The sequence below is a fragment of the Ictidomys tridecemlineatus genome, chromosome 15, assembly GCF_052094955.1.
Source record: "Ictidomys tridecemlineatus isolate mIctTri1 chromosome 15, mIctTri1.hap1, whole genome shotgun sequence".
Lineage (NCBI taxonomy): Eukaryota > Metazoa > Chordata > Mammalia > Rodentia > Sciuridae > Ictidomys > Ictidomys tridecemlineatus.
Genome location: NC_135491.1, coordinates 43,409,996 through 43,428,597, shown reverse-complemented (window position 1 = coordinate 43,428,597; position 18,602 = coordinate 43,409,996). Strand labels below are relative to the sequence as shown.

Genomic DNA, 18,602 nt, shown 5'->3' with positions numbered 1-18,602 from the left:
GTCTACCCCCAACCCTCATGCACCCCAGAGATGAGCAAGGTGGGGCGAATAGGTCATGATGCCCGATTTATATAGCTGGGCACCCTAAGACTAGGAGAAGGGCAAGAGTCAGTAGGCTGGAGGCAGAGCCAGGACTAGACACTCTGTCCCCCATTGCCTCTCCTTCCCTCTGTGCCCCAGCCACCACCCTAGATCTGAGGAAAGGTGTGAGCTCTGGACAATGATGGCACCAATGGGTGGTTAAGACATTCCCCATCTCTTGCCCCTATTCTGCATCTATGCCCCTCCTGGGACGGGGTGCTAAACAGCAGGCTCAGCCTGAGGCTATGAAACTGGCAAAGCTTGAAGACTCTAAAGTGGCTGGCCTCTGCCCAAATTTCCTCAGCTTTGGCAACTTTCAGGCCAGGAGCAGAATGACCAGGGAGGGCCAGGAGGAGGACTGATATTTTTAGCAGAGTTGCTGGCAGCTGTTTGGCAGGTGCCAGGAGGTGGGGTGGGGACTGAGTTCAACTTTTCCCTTCTCTGGGCCTGTGTTTCCTCCTCAGGATTAGAGCATCTGCATCTGCTTGGTGCTGCCAGAGGGTCCCCCTGGGCTCTCCCCCAGAAGCCCTCTAAGGGCCTCCAGGGGTTTATGAGTGATAACAACCTTCACCCTGAAGGGCAGACTTCTTAGGGCGAATCTCCAATATCCCAGAACAGAGAAGAGAATAGGACTTGGTGTTGAGGCTAGAAGCACGGATTTAGTTTGGTATCTGGGCCTGTGGGGAGTGGGTGTCATAGGCAGAGAATGGTGAATCTCTGTCCAGTCCACAACTAGTCTACTTATTTGGGCAACAGGCCAGGACTAGGAGAGGGAAGGGAGAATTCACTCTTAAAGGGCCAGACCTAATTCTTCCCCAGAGGGGAGCTACTGCTTGACTGGTCCAGTTTACCGCTGCCTGCCTCCCTCTCACACCCCCCAATCGCTTCCTCTCCTTCCTCCTCCCACCTCTCACACAACCTGCCCCGCCCCTGATGAGTGGGAGTGTGTGTGTGTGTGTGTGTGTGTGTGTGTGTGTGTGTGTGTGTGTGTTGGGGTGGGGGTGAGGTCCCAGGGGGAGGGTGGGGGATTCCCGGGGTGGAACACGTCAGCCCCCGCAGCAGCGTGGACGGGGGCGGAGGGGGCGGCGGGGGCGGGCGGGGGCTTAAATAGGCGGCTCCGGAGCCCAGACCAGCAGGAGCTGAAGAGAGCAGAGGCAGCAGAGGCTGCGGCATCAGCAAGGGTCCGAGTGGCTGAACCCTGGTCTGCGAGTGGATTGAATCTTAGACTCAGCGGGCTGTATCTGCATTGGAGCCCGGATCCTAGTCCTGACCCTTTCTGTGTGTGAGTGGGTGAGTGCCCTGGCAGAGCGGGGTGGGCCGCACCGTCTGGGTTGGGGATGGATAGGCCAGGCCCGGCGGGATCACAGGTTAGGACTCAAGGACCCTAGTGCCTGGGAGTAGGTGGCGGCAGATCCGAGCATCTTGCCTGACTCCGCATCCTGCCTTCCCTGCGGCTTACACTGATATCCCGGTTCCCGGTCCCCCAGACCCCAGACGGCGTTGGACGCGATGACTCTGAACGGCGGTGGCAATGGAGCTGGCGGGAGCCGCGGTGGGGTCCGGGAGCGCGAGCGCCGTCGGGGCAGCACCCCCTGGGGCCCGGCGCCTCCGCTTCACCGCCGTAGCATGCCAGTGGACGAGCGAGACCTGCAGGCGGCGCTGTCTCCTGGAGCCCTGGTAGCTGCTGCGACTGGAACCGGGCCCCAGGATCGGAGGCTGGACTGGCCAGAGGGCTCTTCCGACTCGCTCAGCTCAGGGGGCAGCAGTTCAGACGACAGCGTTTACAAGGTGCTGCTGCTAGGGGCTCCAGGCGTGGGCAAGAGTGCTCTGGCGCGTATCTTCGGTGGTGTAGAGGACGGGCCTGAAGCAGAGTCTGCAGGTGAGGTGATGCTACTGTTCAGGGGAGAGGAGATTCCTCTTGGTGCGGGAATGGGATGCGGTTAGGGGCTGTGGGACTGGAGACCTGGACTAGAAACAGTAAATACCATGGACTTCTAAAGGCAGTTTCAAAATCAGCCCTACCTATTTCAGAGTCTACTTTCCTATTTCAAGATGCAGAGACTTAAGCGAGAAAGGACTCCACCCCCATCCCCACCCAACATGTCAGACCTTGGTAGGAAAGAAATGCCCAAAATAGAAGACCCAGGGCTTGGATGTGACTACTGTGTGGGGCAGGACATCCCTCCCTGCCAAGGCTGGCAGCAACACAAGCAGAGGGAGTTCTAGGAGAAGAGCCCTGGATGGCCAAGGCTGGCCCCAAGGGGTATGACAGTCACTATTCTACAGGCACTGTGATCAGAGCCACCATGGGGCCAGACAGCAGGAGGGCAGGGAGCACTCAAGACTTTACTAGCCTAGAGGGCTGTAGATGGAGGTCAAGCACACCATGCTGTCCATCCCCCAGCTCCTAGCTCTTATTTTTGTTGCTCATAGTGGAGAGGAGGGTTGGAGGGTTCTGGGGAAGAGAGGGGAGGATGTGGCCACTACAAGAAACAAGGAAATGGGGGCTTTTGACAGCCAACAAGTAATCTGGCTACTTGTCTCCTGCCTAGGGCACACTTATGATCGCTCCATCATGGTAGACGGAGAAGAGGCATCACTCATGGTCTATGACATTTGGGAGCAGGTAAGATTTAGACTGGAACCTGTGGCAGGAGTGGGAAGTTGAGCTGGGGGTAGGGTCCTGCTGGAAGTGACAGGTTCACGTCAGGGGCATGAAGACTGTTGGGTTGATGTGTGTGGGTGTGTATTCTTTAGGATGGTGGCTGCTGGCTGCCTGGCCACTGCATGGCCATGGGGGATGCATATGTCATCGTGTACTCAATAACTGATAAGGGCAGCTTTGAGAAGGCCTCAGAACTTCGGGTTCAGCTGCGACGGGCACGGCAGACAGACGATGTGCCCATCATCCTTGTGGGCAACAAGAGTGACCTGGTGCGCTCTCGTGAGGTCTCCGTGGATGGTAAGCAGGCAGAGGGTCAGGAAAGGGAGGGAGATCCTGGCTGGGCTGTGGTCCAGTTAATCTTGGCTCAGCTTGAATCCCTGGGGGTTATCAGTGGCTAAAAATATTCAGGAAGACAACTTAGGGGAAAGGAAAGGAGAGAGAGTTGTTGCCCCCACTGTCCTCCACAAGGCTCCCAATGGCTCAAGAGGCCTGGGAAAAGAGTCACATCTGCTAGGGGAAGTAAGGCACCATGGGGCCCTACTCTCCTGCCCCACTGACCCTGACCTGACAGGGAGGTGATCAGGTAGAAGAGAGTTCAGGGAACCAGACCAGAAGGTAAGAGTCTGGTTGCAGGCTGAGACCAATCTCAGAGTAAGCTTGGCCCTTTCTTCTCAGTCTCAGCATCCTCCTCTTGGCCTCCATCACTGAGTCCCACAGAGGAACCCAGCAGTGACTTGCACCACCCTCCAAGTCTACCACCCAAGTCTACTGGGTCATTTATCATAATATGACATCAAAGCTGTCCAAAATAGTTCTTATTTTCTTGGTTGACTGCTGCAGTACTTCCCTTTAAACGTCAGACTTCAAATAAATGAATGAATGAATTTCTTTTGTGAGCTACCATTTTGGGGGCTCCTTAAACGTAGGCATATCCTGCCTGTGGAGTAACCCTGCAGTGCCCTGGACCCTCAGAACAGGAGTTCTAAGGAAGACCCAGGCCTCCCCTTTCCCTTACCTGGGAATTCTTGTGTGGTAGCTGCCAGGGGTGGTCAGGGTTTGAATGCCGTTCCCTACCCTTTGTTTACTGGTACATGCTTATCCCCACCACCTAGAGGGCCGGGCCTGCGCTGTGGTCTTTGACTGCAAGTTCATCGAGACATCAGCAGCACTACACCACAATGTCCAGGCACTGTTTGAGGGTGTTGTGCGCCAGATACGCCTGCGCAGGGACAGCAAAGAGGCCAATGCACGACGGCAAGCTGGAACCCGGCGGCGGGAGAGCCTTGGCAAGAAGGCAAAACGCTTCCTGGGCCGCATTGTAGCACGCAACAGCCGCAAGATGGCCTTTCGTGCCAAGTCCAAGTCCTGCCATGACCTCTCAGTTCTTTGAGACCCTGAAGGCTCTCACTGAGGTGGGCAGATGGATGGGTTGGTGGGCTGGCCCAGCCAACCACCACTGGTACCTCAGGGCTAGCTCACTTTTGACACCCTGTGGAGCTGCCAGCTGGGCATCCACCATGGGTCATGGACAGAAGGATCGTGCTGCCCCGGGAGACAGTTCCCAGTGGCTGGTGAGGGCTGGGCCCACAGATGTGCATGTGCAGGCCCACGTATATACCAAGCAGCAACCTGAGCCCAGCCAGACCCGTGTGAGGGGACAGGACCCTGCCTTTCTTCTTTGTGCGTGCCTTGGAAGGAGGCTGTTAAGTGCAGTTGCTATTGTTTACATGGAGATTTTTGTAATAAAGACTTATTTCCTGACATGTCAGGGCTGTGAACTGTGTTTCCTCCTATCTGGGGGCTTCAGGAGCAGGAAGGTATCTGAAGTTGAGAGATAGGAACTTCTTGCCCTACTCTGGTGTGTGGCCTTGATAGTTCTCATGTTTGGGCCTGCATATAGCCAGATGGACTGAGGAAGCAGGTCTGGGCAAGGCAAGGTTGGGAATGTCCAAGGAGCAGGAGGAGACACAAACCCCTCCCAGCCTCTGTTGTCCAGATCCATCTCTGTACTGGGGCCTGGCATTGCCTGGCTGATTGTGGGTCTTATCACCCCACTATATATAAAAGGAATCATTGCCTGAGAGAACACGCCTTCCCCTGGGTTTCACTGCCTGACAAGAACCCCGGGTCTGGCTCTACACCAGGTATTTCTACCCTGTTCCCTCCTGAGGTGCCGGGAATCAACTGAGCTGCAGATGGAGGGAGGGAAACTTCAGTGACTTGGGTGGCAGAAGGGTGGATGGTTTGGAAGAGTGGGAATGAGGAAGGTATACCTGAGCATTCTTGGCTCCAGGTGGCTCCTTCATCTCCTATGCTGAGGTTGGGTTACTGAGGGGGCCCACACAATTCTTTCTTAAAATTCTTTCTGGCTGGGCATGGGCTAATTTGATTTTGGTAAAAACAGCTCCCTGGAGCCCTGGCTGCCTGGAATGCAAGAGCATGCTCCCTGCCCACCCACAGTACTGGGGACTGAACACAGGTCCTTGTACATGCTGGGAAAGTAAGCGCTCTCCCTCTGAGCTACATCCCCAGATCATACATTCTTGGAAGAATGTGAGACTGTGACTCCCTCATCCTCAACACAGGTGCTTGTGCAGGAGTTTGACTATAATCATCCCCCATTATCTATAGTTTCACTTTCTGTAGTTTTAGTCATCCTTCATTGACTACAGTCTGAAAATATTAAATGGAAAATTCCAGAAATAAACAGCTCCTACGTTTTAAATTGCTTGATATTCTAAGTAGCATGATGAAATCTTAAGCCATGCAGTTCTGTACAACTCAGGATATGAATCATTCTTTGTCCAGAGGATATACACTGTGTGTGCTACCCACCTGTTAATCTCTTAGGGCATCTCGGTTATCATATCAATTATCTTGGTATATCACAGTGCTAGTCATAAAGTAATCTTTAGTTTACTTATTTATGGCCCCTAAAACACAAGAGTAGTGATACCGGCAATTCAGACATGCCAAAGAAAGGCTATAAAGTGCTTCCTTTAAGAAAAGGAGAAAGTTTATTATAGGTTTATATAGGCAAAAATGTAGTGTTCGTGACTAAATATGTGTGTGTGTGTGTATATACACACACACACACATATCTCATATCCATATATATGTATATGTATACATCATATATATTCACATATATGGGAGGACAATGTGTGGGGGGGAAGGAAACTGTCCTCTGTCTCAGGCATCCACTAGAGGGTCTTGGAATATATCCCCCATGGACAGAAGACTACGGGGCATGGTTTCAGGAATGAGCATTTGCATTTGGTAATGGATAGAAAGTGACTAAATGGGGACTGGTATACAAATCTTCTCATCTCCAAAACCTGGAGACAGTCTGGGACAAGGTGAGGGACACCTTCTAAGAAGGGTCTGGGACATGATCCATGTATTTCCCATTTCTACTTTAGTTCCATTTATTCATTTCACTGACCCCTGGAAGCTCCCAAGACCTGGTTAGAACCCCAATTACAACTTGTTCCATGGTAAAAGGAGGTTTGAAGCTGGTCCAGTGTGTGTGTGGTGTGTTCGCGTGTGTGTATGGGGGCGGGGGTCTCCACTGAGTCTCACCCAAATTCCCCCAAGACAATATTCAACTATTCAAAACTGCTGCTGGTGTCTGTGCCTGCTGCCAATATACTTTGAGGTATGGGAAGGGCATGGTTTTCTCAGAGCAGATGAGGGTCCCCAGCCCTGAAGAGGAATTCTGGCTCTGCTATTTATTGGCTGTGTGACCCAGAGTACTAAGAACCACTTCAGTTCTCTGTGCCCCAGTGTGTGGTTTGAAGACAGTGCCCTCTTCAGAATGGAGTGGGTAGAATAGTGTGTGCTCAGAGAGGTGCTGGGCATAGTGGGAGCTCAACATCTGTGAGACCCTTTCAACATCCCCACACATCACTGACCCAGACTGGGTGCCCAAGTGACTGAGAGGGAGGCACTCAGCTTGTGGCAAGACTGGGGGCAGCTGACAGGCCCTAGCCTAGCTGCCAGCCTAAGAGAGTCTAACCTGATATGCAGTGGGAAGACCTCAGGGGAGACCATGGGAAACTCCAAGGACAGGGAGAGTCAGGAGACCAGGATATCCCCCCCTTCCCCCTCATCTCAGACTCCCAGGCCCCAGAAGCTTCTCCTGGATCTGCTTGGCAGCACTCACTGGGTCAGGCTTGAAGTTGCTCAAGGTCACCTGAGTCGGCTCAGTCTTCTCTTTCCTTCTAAGAGGCATAAGACAGTTCATTGTCCCAACTCTATCAACAATCAGGGGCCAATTCGAAGATATGGGGACACTCAAGGGAGCTCACAGCTGTTGTCTACCCCATTAGTCCTACTGGTGAACCACCTAGAACCCTTAATGCCCATGTCAGGTCATGCATTGCTCATCGGCCCTCAGGTCCAGTCCTTGTCTTAGTTTCACAAACCAGTTGGGAGCTGCCAGGCATGGCGAGGGTCAGGTTGTGACTGGAAATTTGAACCCTGCTTTGGGGGGGCTCCGAGTCTAATGAATGGACGACAAGCTGGTGTCCTCTACACGTTGATAGAGAAAGTTTATGATGTGGGGTGGGGTCATTCCCAGAGGAGGCTCCTGAACCAGCCTCTGAGCACTGGGGGCTTTCCTGGTAAAGGGACCGTTTGCCCTGAGAACTGAAGCATGGTACTTACCACATAGATGAAGCAGTGGGAAGGGCATTCCAAGGAAAATGAACAGAGTGTGCAAAGGTGCAGCTGCAGGTGCCGGCACACAGGGGAGAAGTGGGACCCAGTCTGAAGCCATGGAAAAAGTAGTGTCCAAGCCCAGAAGGCCAAGGAGTGTCTACTGAGCTGTGTCTGAGAAGGGGAGGGCCAGGCCATGGTTTGCCCACCTCCTGGGGCTGGCAGTCACGGATGCTGAGCAGCAACCAGCTTTCCAATGTCAATGAGTAACTTGGGGGCTAGGCCAGGCCAGGCCAGCTGCTATGGGCCTGGTGGCATTTTCCACTCCTGAGCAAGCAAGGCTGGCCCGCCTACCTGTTCAAGTGCCCGCCTTGTCCTACTGAACCCAGCCCAGCCTACCCAGAGCTCCCTGCAGAAGGAGCCCTCTTACCTGGCAGCTGGACCAAGGGTAAGGGAATGGTTGTGGGAGGGAGTGGGAAAATGGGGTCTGGGGGCACCACCCTCTCTTTCTGTTGTCCTTTGGGGACGAATTTCCAGGGATCCATCTTGGAGTGGTTGTGGATGCTCTATGTGCTTAGCTATAGGCCAAGTGCTGGAAAATGCCCAGATGAGGGCAGAGCTCTTACCTGGGGGTACTCCATGTCTGGAGTGTGGCAGTGGGAAGCAGGACAGTCCCTGAGACTCTAAGCCATGAATCCTTGTTCCAAGAGGAATGTTCTTGTGGTCAAGTCCTCTATGACCTTGGCCAGACCCTGACCTTCAGACCTTGCCTGCAACATGAGGCAACTACAGGAAGTGACCTCACACAGTCTTTCCATCTAAAACTTTTGTGATTTGTTGTGTGTCCGGGGATGCGGGGCTGCCGGAAAATCACTGCATTGGGATCTACGAGCTGGGGAGGTGAGGGCTTGAGAGAGACAAAGGTCTGGAGGGATCCTTGTGGGAACAAGAGCCAAGAGGGTCTGGGGTCTTGCTGGGTCTTGCTGGGGAGCTAGACACCTCCCTGCAGGCAATGGTGAGCCACAGGGAAGGAAGAGGAGGCTAGTCCATAGTAAGGTTCCTCTAGTCATGTGAATGGGATAGAACCTCCCTTCCCACTCATCTGGGCCAGATTCTCACTGCCATGTCCCTCAGGCCCATCCTGACCATGGTCCCTGCCTGGCTGTGGCTCCTTTGCCTCTGCGTCACCCAGGTGAGTTGGGTTCTGCCCGCTCCTTCAGGCTCTGGTCTTGGGGGTTGGCACCCTTTTCCCTCAACTCCATCTGGGCCAATTTACTCACCATAGGAAGAGTATGAAAGTGGGGGCTCAGAGCTGGGAGTGTGGGGCTGATATGGGGTCCGGAGGTCAAAAGCCAGAAGGTAGATGGGCTGAGGTAAAGCCAGGTCCAGAGAAGGGGCAGAAATTCCTCTTCCCATCACATCCCAGCACCTTTGTAGGAAGATAGACCATGGGTCAAGGTGAGCATTCACTCACAGGTTTTCCCTGAGGCCCAGCCTGCAGAACTGCATGTGGAAGTCCCTGAAAACTATGGTGGAAATTTCCCTTTGTACCTTATCAAGGTGAGCTTGAGAGCTGGTAAGTGCCAGCTCAGTGTCCCCACATGTAAAGTAAGTGAAGGGGTACTCTTCAGGGGCCTGGCCTCCACTTCCTTTGGTTCCATTCTTACCAGCTGCCACTGCCCCGTGAGAAGGCTGAAGGTCGGGTTGTACTGTCAGGGGACTCAGACATGGCAGCTGAGGACCCCTTTGCTGTGGACCCAGATTCTGGCTTCCTGACGGTGACCAGGGCCCTGGACAGAGAAGAACAGGCAGAATATCAGCTGCAGGTATGGTTGGCAAGGTATAGGGGAGAGTAGGCAGGGCAAGACCAGGTACTCACTACTCTTCTTTGCCAGGTCACCCTGGAGACTGAGGATGGACATGTCTTGTGGGGTCCACAGCATGTGATTGTGCATGTGAAGGATGAAAATGACCAGGTGCCCCAATTCTCCCAGGCCATCTACAGAGCTCAACTGAGTCAGGGTACCAGGCCTGGTGAGTGATGAAGGAAGACAAGTTGTAGAAGTCAGGTGAACACTTAACGGAACAGCCAAGAGTAAAAAGACCATCAGTATAGGGACCAGGGCAGCCAGGGTCTAAGCTTCTCCCCCATCTCTGTCCCATCCTGCGCCCTTCCCACCTTGCTGTGGGTCATGTCTATTCTTGGCTTCAGTTTTCTCATCTGTGAAGTGGGATGAAAAGCCATGTCTCACCCCCACAATCCTGATAGAAGGATGGATATAGAAGGAAGAACCAGGGAGAGAGAGGGGAGGCACAGGAGACTCCCCACCCCCACCATCTCTTACAGTGTATCTTCTCCCCACCCACCAGGCGTCCCCTTCCTCTTCCTTGAGGCTTCAGATGGGGATGCACCAGGAACAGCGAACTCAGATCTTCGATTCCGGATCCTGAACCAGGCTCCAGCCCAGCCTTCGCCAGACATGTTCCAGTTGGAGCCTCAACTGGGGGCTCTGGCTCTCAGTCCTGAGGGTGAGCCTGAGGAGAGTCAGGGAAACTGAAGAAGAGGGGCTCTGAGCTGCAAATGAGTTGGAGCTGGAGAAGAAGGGGGAGAAAAGGATGGAGAACAAGGCAGGGGTCGTGCCTGGCTGTGCGTGGAGAGCTAGGAAACAGTGCCTCTACCCCACACCCAGGAAACCAGATAGAAATGGCTCAAAGGGGATGTGGTCCAGGAACCTCAGAGCTGAAGGCAGAAGAGACCTCGACAGGGAGTTCAGACTAGAAGCACTGCTTGAGGATGAAAAAAAAGTGAATCATACCTCAACCCAGGCAGTCACCCCTTCACACATTTACCCTGACACCACCCATAGAGCCCATCTGTCCAACACTCACATATCCACATACTCTTCCATGCACTCACCCAAATCCCTATCCATCAACCCAGTAAATTATTCATTCATCCAATGATCATCTCCCACCGTACCCACATCTACCACATCTCCATCTTGGCTCTCCATCTACCCCTCACATCACTGTGTGAGTAGATATGGAAATGACATTGCAAACCATCAAATCCTAGTTGGAATCTCATGATGGTGTTAAACGCTCCTCTCATCCTTTGGGCAAGAGAGTGTTCTGAACCTCCGCCACTGGATTGGCTTTGTGTTTGGTATCTGCTGAGAAGGTTACTCTGGTTCTTGCTCCCTGGCCTCATGCTTGGATAACCATCCTATCCCTTCTAGGGAACACCAGTCTAGACCATGCCCTGGAGGGGCCCTACCAGCTGTTGGTACAGGTCAAGGACATGGGTGACCAAGCCTCAAGCCACCAGGCCACAGCCACCATAGAGATCTCCATAGTAGAGAACACCTGGGTGCCCCTAGGACCTATATACCTGGCAGAGAATCTTAAAGTCCTGTACCCACACTACATTGCCCAGGTAAGTAAGTGGTTTTCAGTGGCCAAAGCAATCCTAGATGGTGCAGTTGAACCTGAGGCTCATGGACTGTTGGAAGGTATGTCTGGGAACCAACTTGACCCCCACTCCTCCTTCTATTCTTCCCATTACTTCTCACTGTAGAGGAGGGTATATAAGGCTTTGGGACCAATCCCATAGTCCCTGACCTGCCATCCTCTGGCAGGTCTAGCTCTGTGTTCTGACCTCTCCAGCTTGCCCAAGGCTTTCTTGTGGAGAACAGCTGCTACCTCTTGCTGCCATGGGGATTGTCACCCAGGACAGAAATGTCTCAGGCCTTCTCTAGGAATGTCCTTGGGTCAGGCCCAGCTTGAAAGGACAGAAAAGAAAGTAACCTGGTTATTAGAGCACTGTGGGACTGGGCCAGGCTTGAATCAAGGCAAAGTCACAATGACAAGTGCCCCCTACAGGGGAATCTACCTGGCTTCAAGACTTAGGGAGGACAGAAATTTGCCTAAGGTCACATGGTAATTGGGTCAGGCCCCTTGCTTGGGTATCTCTGTGGGACACAAGGGCTGACACTGAACATTCCTGTGCTTGGCATGAGTGTCTTCACTCTGTACCCTCCTCTCAGGCACGTTGGAGTGGAGGGGGTGTGCGCTATCACCTGGAGAGCCAGCCCCCTGGGCCCTTCAAAGTGGACACAGAGGGGAAACTCTACGTGACCAGGGAGCTGGACCGAGAGGCCCAGGCTGAGGTGAGGTGAGAGGGAAGCCAGGGAGGTAGGCGGGAGGGTGCTTAGTCACTGGTTGGCTTTTGGGGATGTCACATCCCCCACAGACACTGAGGCAGTGGAAGAGAGCCCAGGAGAGTGGGAGCTGGCTACCAGAAGGGATTGGAACCATCCTTGGCCCTGACCTGAAGCCTCCCACTGCCCACTGCAGTTTGTGCTCCAGGTGCGGGCTCAGAATTCCCGTGGTGAGGACTACACGGCGCCTCTGGAGTTACACGTGGTGGTGATGGATGAGAACGACAACGGACCCGTCTGCCTCCCACATGGGCCCTCAGTCAGCATCCCCGAACTCAGCCCCCCAGGTGTGCTGTGGGTCTGGGCAGGGGTGAGGGAAAGGTGCAGTCTCTGAGAACCATCCCCTTGTGCTTCTCTAGGGTAAGGGACTCTAGCTTCAGGCCCCTATATTAATGTCCCTCTCCAATACTCCTCCGCACACAAGCTCAAGTTAAGTTCAGCACAAAAAAAGAAGCATGGAGTGGGAGGCTTAGGGCCTCCAGTCTGGGCCGTGGTCCCACCCAGGTGTGGCCTGTCTTGTAGGCACTGAAGTGACTAGGTTGTCGGCAGAGGACGCAGATGCCCCTGGCTCTCCCAATTCCTACGTTGTGTATCAGCTGCTCAGTCCTGAACCTGTGGAGGGGGCTGAGGGGAGACTCTTTGAGCTGGATCCTACTTCAGGCTCTGTGACTTTGGGAACTGCTCCACTCCAAGCCGGCCAGAACATTCTGCTTCAGGTGCTAGCCACTGACCTAGCAGGAGCAGAGGGTGGTAAGTGCCCTGATGGTGACCTGGGTCTCCTACCCACTCTGTTCCTACTGGAGTCTCACCAACACGAAGCTCGTTCCTGCCTCAGGCCTCAGCAGCACGTGTGAGATTGCAGTTACAATCACAGACATCAATGACCACGCCCCTGAGTTTACCGCCTCCCAGGTAAGCAAAAGCAGGAAGGAGACCTTGGGAAGGGTGCTGGTAGGGCTCACCACCCCTCGCCCTCTCTCCAGATTGGGCCTATAAACCTCCCTGAGGATGTCGAGCCTGGGACTTTGGTAGCCACTCTCATGGCCACTGATGCTGACCTTGAGCCTGCCTTCCGCCTCATGGACTTTGCCATTGAAGCAGGAAACGTGGAAGGGATATTCGGCCTGGATTGGGAGCCAGACTCTGGTCATGTGCAACTCAGACTCCGCAAGGTAAGGGTCTGAGTAGATGTAAAAGGGGTGCATGTGCACATACACACAGGCACATGCACACACGCACAGGTGTGTCACACCCAAGCCCACACAGTGACCTGGGCCTCTCTGGTTCCAGAACCTCAGTTATGAGGCAGCTCCCCATCACAAGGTAGTGGTGGTAGTGCGGAACGTGAAAGAACTGGTGGGCCCAGGCCCAGGCCCTGGATCCACAGCCACAGTGACCGTGCTGGTGGAGAGAGTGATACCACCCCCCAAGTTGGACCAGGAAAGCTACGAGGCCAGGATCCCAGTCAGCACCCCAGCTGGCTCGCTGCTGCTGACCATCCAGCCCTCAGACCCTAGGAGCAGAGCCCTCAGGTGAGCCAAAAGCCCAGCCCTTACCTGGGCTGGATCTATCTTGCTCCCCAGGATGACTCCAGGGCCTCAGACGAGATTCACATTATCTATGGCCTAGAATAGTGATTGTGATTCCTGGGGGAATCAAGTCTGGATGGATTGGGCAGGGTATGGAGGCAGTGTTCATACCCCATAGAAGCTCACCTGGAGGGGCTTCCTCCACATTGCATCCAGGTAGAAGCACAGACAAAGCTTTCCCCAGGCTCTGATCCCATCCAGACCCCTTTGCAGTGTGCCCTGGACCTAGTTGAATTAGGTCCCCCGTTACTGTGGTAGACTTCCCCTACCCACAGTATCCATTGTTCAATTCCCCCAGCACCAGCAGGTCCTGAGCTGGGGAGAGAGCCTACTGTCTCCTTTGAATTACAGAGAGAATGTGGAACTTGAGCACGTCACACTGTCCTGGGGATTTCTGGGCAAGACCTCATACATAGTCCCAGTGCCTCCTTACCTCTACCCTCTTCTCTGGGCCTCAGGTTCTCCTTGGCCAATGACTCAGAGGGCTGGCTATCCATCAAGGAATTCTCTGGAGAAGTGCACACGGCCAAGTCCCTGCATGGCGCCGGGCCTGGGGACTCATACACAGTGCTTGTGGAGGCCCAGGATGCAGGTATGGCCAGACAATATGGGGGCCTCTGGGAGGTAGGCACTGGGACTACATATTGAAGTAGCTCCATATGCAAATCTTAATAGCTCCATATGCAAACCTCAGAGAGATGGAAAGACAGGCAGGACTGGAGCTTCCTCCTTGGGACCTTTATGGATAGCCACCAAGCCCCAAGCAGGAGAGAGGGACAAGGAGCTAAGTCCAGTGTCTCTTTCTGAGAATGGGTCTACCCCCTGGTAGTAAGAGGGAGCCAGGTAGACCTGGTCTCTGCCTCCCCTCTTCCACCACCCTCTCGCTTCCCACTTGAGATCTCCCAACCCAGTCCCTTAACTTCTGGATGGCCTCTTAGGGTGTTGGCTTCAGGAACAAGCTCAGGACAGAGGCACTAGATTGGAGAGGTGGAAGGGGGTCCAGGGGCTGCCTTTAGAGCAGAGGTGTTGGGAGATGAGCCAAATGGGACACTGCTGAGGCCAGGTGTGGAGGACTGTGAATGGAGCTTTTACAAGATGAACAGCTGGCCCTGGGGAGGGTAAGTCATAAGGCTCAGGGAAGACCAACAGGAGTGGGCTTTTCTATGGTAAGGGTGCTGCCATGTGGCTGGGTCCTGGCATCAGTAGCAGGAGTGGCAATGGGGGCAGGTTTGGCATTCAGAAAGGCACAGGTAGACAAATGACTGCTCAGATAGTAAAGGAGTGAAGCTCATTGTGAGGAAGAGGCTGCCATGGGGATGATGGGGGGAGGAGAGAAGGAGTGGATGGAGTGGAGGCAGAGTGGCAGGGAAGCAGCAGGATGAAACTGATGGGTTATGTGGGGAGAGAGCAGCCCAGGGACTCTGGAGTTCAATCCTACCCCCAACAATGCAGATGAGCCAGGACTGAGTACCTCTGCCACCCTCGTGATCCACTTCCTAAAGGCCCCTCCTGCCCCCACCCCGGCTCTGGCCCTTGTACCTGCTCGGCACCTCTGCACACCACGCCAGGACTATGGTGTGCTCATCACCAGTGAGGACCCTGACCTGGCCAGTGGGCATGGTCCCTACAGCTTTGCCCTTGGTCCCAATCCCACGGTGCAGCGAGATTGGCGCCTCCAGCCTCTCAATGGTATGTGATGGGGGAAGACAGGGAGGGTCACCTGGAAGTGAGATGGGGGTGGCATCAGACCTAAGGGAAGTAGCCCCCAGTGAACCTGTCAAGCTAATGATCCTGGTCACTTCCTGCAACCTGACAGGTTCCCATGCCTACCTCACCCTGGCCCTGCATTGGGTAGAGCCACGAGAACACACAGTCCCTGTGATTGTCAGCCACAATGCCCGGATGTGGCAGCTCCTGGTTCGAGGTAAGGCTGGGGCTTAAGTTAGGGAGCCTGAGGCAGCATCAGGATGCAGGGGGAAGGGCTGGTACCCATCATGCGGGCTCACAAGGACAGCATATACCTGTGCTCACTTACATATTTGTGATTGAGCCCACATACCTGCATGTACCCAGGCACACACATTCACATACCCAGGCATATGTCTGTGTGACAGAAACACAAGTCAGCCAGCTGACCAGGCAGGAGTCTCTAAGCAGCCAAGAGAGCCCTCCTGCATCGCTCTCACCTTCCTCTACTCTGTCCCCCAGTGATTGTGTGTCGCTGCAATGTGGAGGGGCAGTGCATGCGCAAGGTGGGCCGCATGAAGGGCATGCCCACGAAGCTGTCGGCAGTTGGCATCCTTGTGGGCACCCTAGCAGCAATAGGTAATGGAGGATGGGCTCCTGCATGGGGGAGAGTGATGGTTGGTTGGGGCCACAACTTTCATATAAACAGTGCCCCTTGTCCCTATAATGACACTGGAAAAAGGAACCCCCAACACCCCTGCTCATTATACTCGTGCCCCTGGCATCATAGTCATCATAATAATTACTTATAACAGCATTTTCTATTATGCGATTTGTGCACTGTGTCAGGCCCTATGATAAACACTTTACGTGGATTGTCACATGGAATCCTCTCTTCACTCTGCGAGGTAGATCCAGGTATCTTCCTATTTTGCATGTGAGGTCCCTGCAGATCAGAGAGATGAATAGGTTGCCTGAAGTTACACGGCAGAGCCCAGGTCTTCCCAGCCTAGTTCCTGCAGTTCAAACCATCCTCTCCATTCCCTGTATTTATTTAGCTCCTTAAAATTTTTTCCTTGCTGGCTTTCTTTGCTGGTTCTGGCAGAATGCTATGATGTACCTTTCTCCTGGAGGAACACAGGAGCAACTTACTGACTCTCAGATGAACTCCAACCAAACTGTCCCCCAGAGAAGGGGACTCTGGTGGCTTGAGTGTTCCAGGGCTGCCTCAGTGCAGCGAGGGCCTGGTGAGGTACAAGGAGACCAAGTGGTCTGAATTGTCAGGCACTCAGGTCATACCAGTCCATCTTCTGGGATACTATCTAGGAAACTTCCTCTCTATTAAAACCAATGCCAATAGCAATGGGTCCCTAGTAATGGAAAAGTCTCACAGCCCCTTCTGAGGGTTGATCCATCCCTCTTGGGCCCCTCAGGCTTCTTCCTCATCCTCATCTTCACCCACCTGGCCCTGGCGAGGAAGAAGGACCTGGATCAGCCAGCAGACAGTGTGCCCCTGAAGCCAGCCGTCTGAGGGACCCAGGAAGCTCCAGCTGGAAGTGTTGGCCTCTGACTCCATCTGAACCCACTGGGAAAGGTTCCAGTACCCAAGGTCCAGTGGAAATGAGGACAGAGTAAAAGCCCTTAAACCCTCCTGGGCAGAGGCACTGTTACCTGACAAGTCCCCAGAGCCCAGACACTGACTTTAATGGGTTATCCATGGGAGTACTCCAAATGGCAGCTTGTTGTCCAATAATAAAGCCTCAGCGAGCAGGGCTAGGCTCTAAAGGATGGCTGTACTATGTCTGAGTGTCCACAGGCATGTGTGCATGCACCTGTGGGTGTGAACACACCTATCCCTTCATGCCTTCCCCATCTCCGCTGCACAGAATGGGTCTGGGGGCTTGAGGGACAAGACTGGGGTCCCTTGTAAGGAAGAACATGGGGCATCATATGGGCTACTGGTGAAAATGGGGCCAAAGTAAGAAGGGTCACTAACCCCGGATGGGTTAACTGTGCAGGTGATGGTGAAGAGGACAGTGCTGGAGTGTGTCATTCTTGTATTTTCAGGACATCATTTTGGCTATGGCAGGACATGACCTTGGAGTCTGTGTCCTATGCTCGATATTCGAGAATACTTCTATCCCTGTACATGAGTCACCTGCACCCAGAGGTGGGCAGAGGTCTCTAAGTCTCAGAAGGAGCTTATTAAGGAATCTCTCAATCTCAATCTCTCTCTCTCTCTCTCTCTCTCTCTCTCTCTCTCTCTCTCTCTCTCTCTCTCTCTCTCTCTCTCTCGTAGATGGGCACTATAGCTGTATTTTATTTTATTTTTATATGGTGCTGAGGATCGAACCCAGTGCCTCACATGCGCTAGGTGAGTGCTCTGCCACTGAGCCACAGCCACAGCTCCTGTTCAGGAATCTTGAGGGCCCTGTAAGTAGGAACCAAAGAGGTGAGGTGATGGGTGCCCTTCTGCCCCAGTGCAGGCTCCAAGGCACTTCAGGTTTTTTCTAAGCAGGCTGGTGAGCACACAGGGCCTCTGCAGAAACTCAGGGAAGGGGAGTCACTCAGATGGACGCCATTGCATTGGCAGGAACCCCTGTGGATCACCCTGGAGTTGCTACTGCCCCAGGTGAACTCTGCCTCTGGCCCAAGTTAAGCCATGGCCCTGGTGCTCTGCTAAACCCACACCTGCAGAGCGCCCTCTAATCCCTGCCCTTTGACCTACCCAGACACAAGCTGATCCCACATGTCCCTTTCCTGATAGTCTCTGGGGAGCCAGGGTGGGACTTGCCATCCCAGGCACCCTGGGCTGATGATGGTAAATCACGGGGAAGGAAGAAAAACAACCTCGGTGGGGCCCAGCCCTATTTTTAGGAGATAATCTCTCCATGGCTGGCAGATTCTGTGGGATGGGGGCCAAGGCTAGCCAAGAGAAATAGAGCAGCATTCTGGCTGGCCTGCAGGAGCCTGAAGATGTATTAAGAGACCACCCTGTACTCAGGGACCATGCCACCCCACCATTGGAGGTTACACTGCCCACCCCAACCCAAGCAAGGCTTTTCTGCTGCTCTCAGAGGATTGTCTGTTTGGCTCAGAAGTCTTCAGGGAACAAAGTTCCTTGGAGGTTGCAGCTTATCTAATCTTCTCATCAACTTGCTAGTGTAGATTATTGTTCCCATTTGCAGTGGAGGATCTTGAAGGTCAAGGAGGTTAAGGGCTGTAGTCAGAGTCTTGGAACTAGATCACAATGCAAAACTGTGTGGCCAAGGTCCATATTACCTCTCTAGAAGTATCCACAGCCTTCAGCTGGTCTCTGCTTCCACAGATTCCCCTAGAAAACCCTTATAGAACACCCTGGCAGCTTCTTCAGGTAAAGGTAGAAATTTGGATCACAAAAAGATGGAAGGACCATCCCAGTTTCATCCAACCAGTGAGATTTGGCAACTGAGCTAGAACCTCCCTGCTCTCTGGGTCTTTGATCTGGATGCATGGGTAGGTAGCTGGATGAGTGAGTCAGGTGGGCGGGTGAGTAATAGTTGCATGGGTAGGTAGCTGGGTGGGTGGATAGGTTAGTGGGGGGGAGGTGGTTTGATGAGGAGGTGGATGGGGAACCAACAAAGGAAAGGGTAGATAACCGGATGCCAGGGCAAATTGAAGCATCTGCCCCAGTTTGAGGGTTTCTTCCTTTAGCCTGCAGAC

The 18,602-nt window shown here is 53.7% G+C and overlaps 2 protein-coding genes and 1 long non-coding RNA gene across 3 annotated transcripts; 2 read left to right on the top strand and 1 right to left on the bottom strand.

Moving 5' to 3' along the window:
- Positions 1-720: 720 nt before the first annotated feature.
- Positions 721-7,848, bottom strand: LOC144370884 (uncharacterized). Its single transcript, XR_013430949.1, has 2 exons — positions 7,415-7,848; positions 721-1,974 (listed from the first exon to the last, which is right to left on the bottom strand). It is a non-coding gene; the product is annotated as an uncharacterized LOC144370884 (long non-coding RNA).
- On the top strand, positions 1,591-4,509 carry Rrad (RRAD, Ras related glycolysis inhibitor and calcium channel regulator). Its single transcript, XM_005318272.5, has 4 exons — positions 1,591-1,960; positions 2,634-2,707; positions 2,839-3,043; positions 3,859-4,509. Exons 1-4 carry the CDS (start codon positions 1,591-1,593, stop codon positions 4,134-4,136), a joined length of 927 nt encoding a protein of 308 aa, XP_005318329.1. The 3' UTR covers positions 4,137-4,509.
- Cdh16 (cadherin 16) lies at positions 7,714-16,685 on the top strand. The gene is made up of 18 exons (XM_021720801.3): positions 7,714-7,853; positions 8,540-8,597; positions 8,882-8,965; positions 9,076-9,231; positions 9,301-9,439; positions 9,776-9,934; positions 10,645-10,841; positions 11,452-11,574; positions 11,762-11,912; positions 12,148-12,375; positions 12,461-12,537; positions 12,609-12,797; positions 12,916-13,157; positions 13,673-13,806; positions 14,667-14,903; positions 15,031-15,138; positions 15,423-15,539; positions 16,334-16,685. The coding sequence occupies exons 2-18, from the start codon at positions 8,553-8,555 to the stop codon at positions 16,429-16,431; spliced, it is 2,484 nt and encodes an 827-aa protein (XP_021576476.2). The 5' UTR covers positions 7,714-7,853; positions 8,540-8,552; the 3' UTR covers positions 16,432-16,685.
- The last annotated feature ends 1,917 nt before the right edge of the window (positions 16,686-18,602 follow it).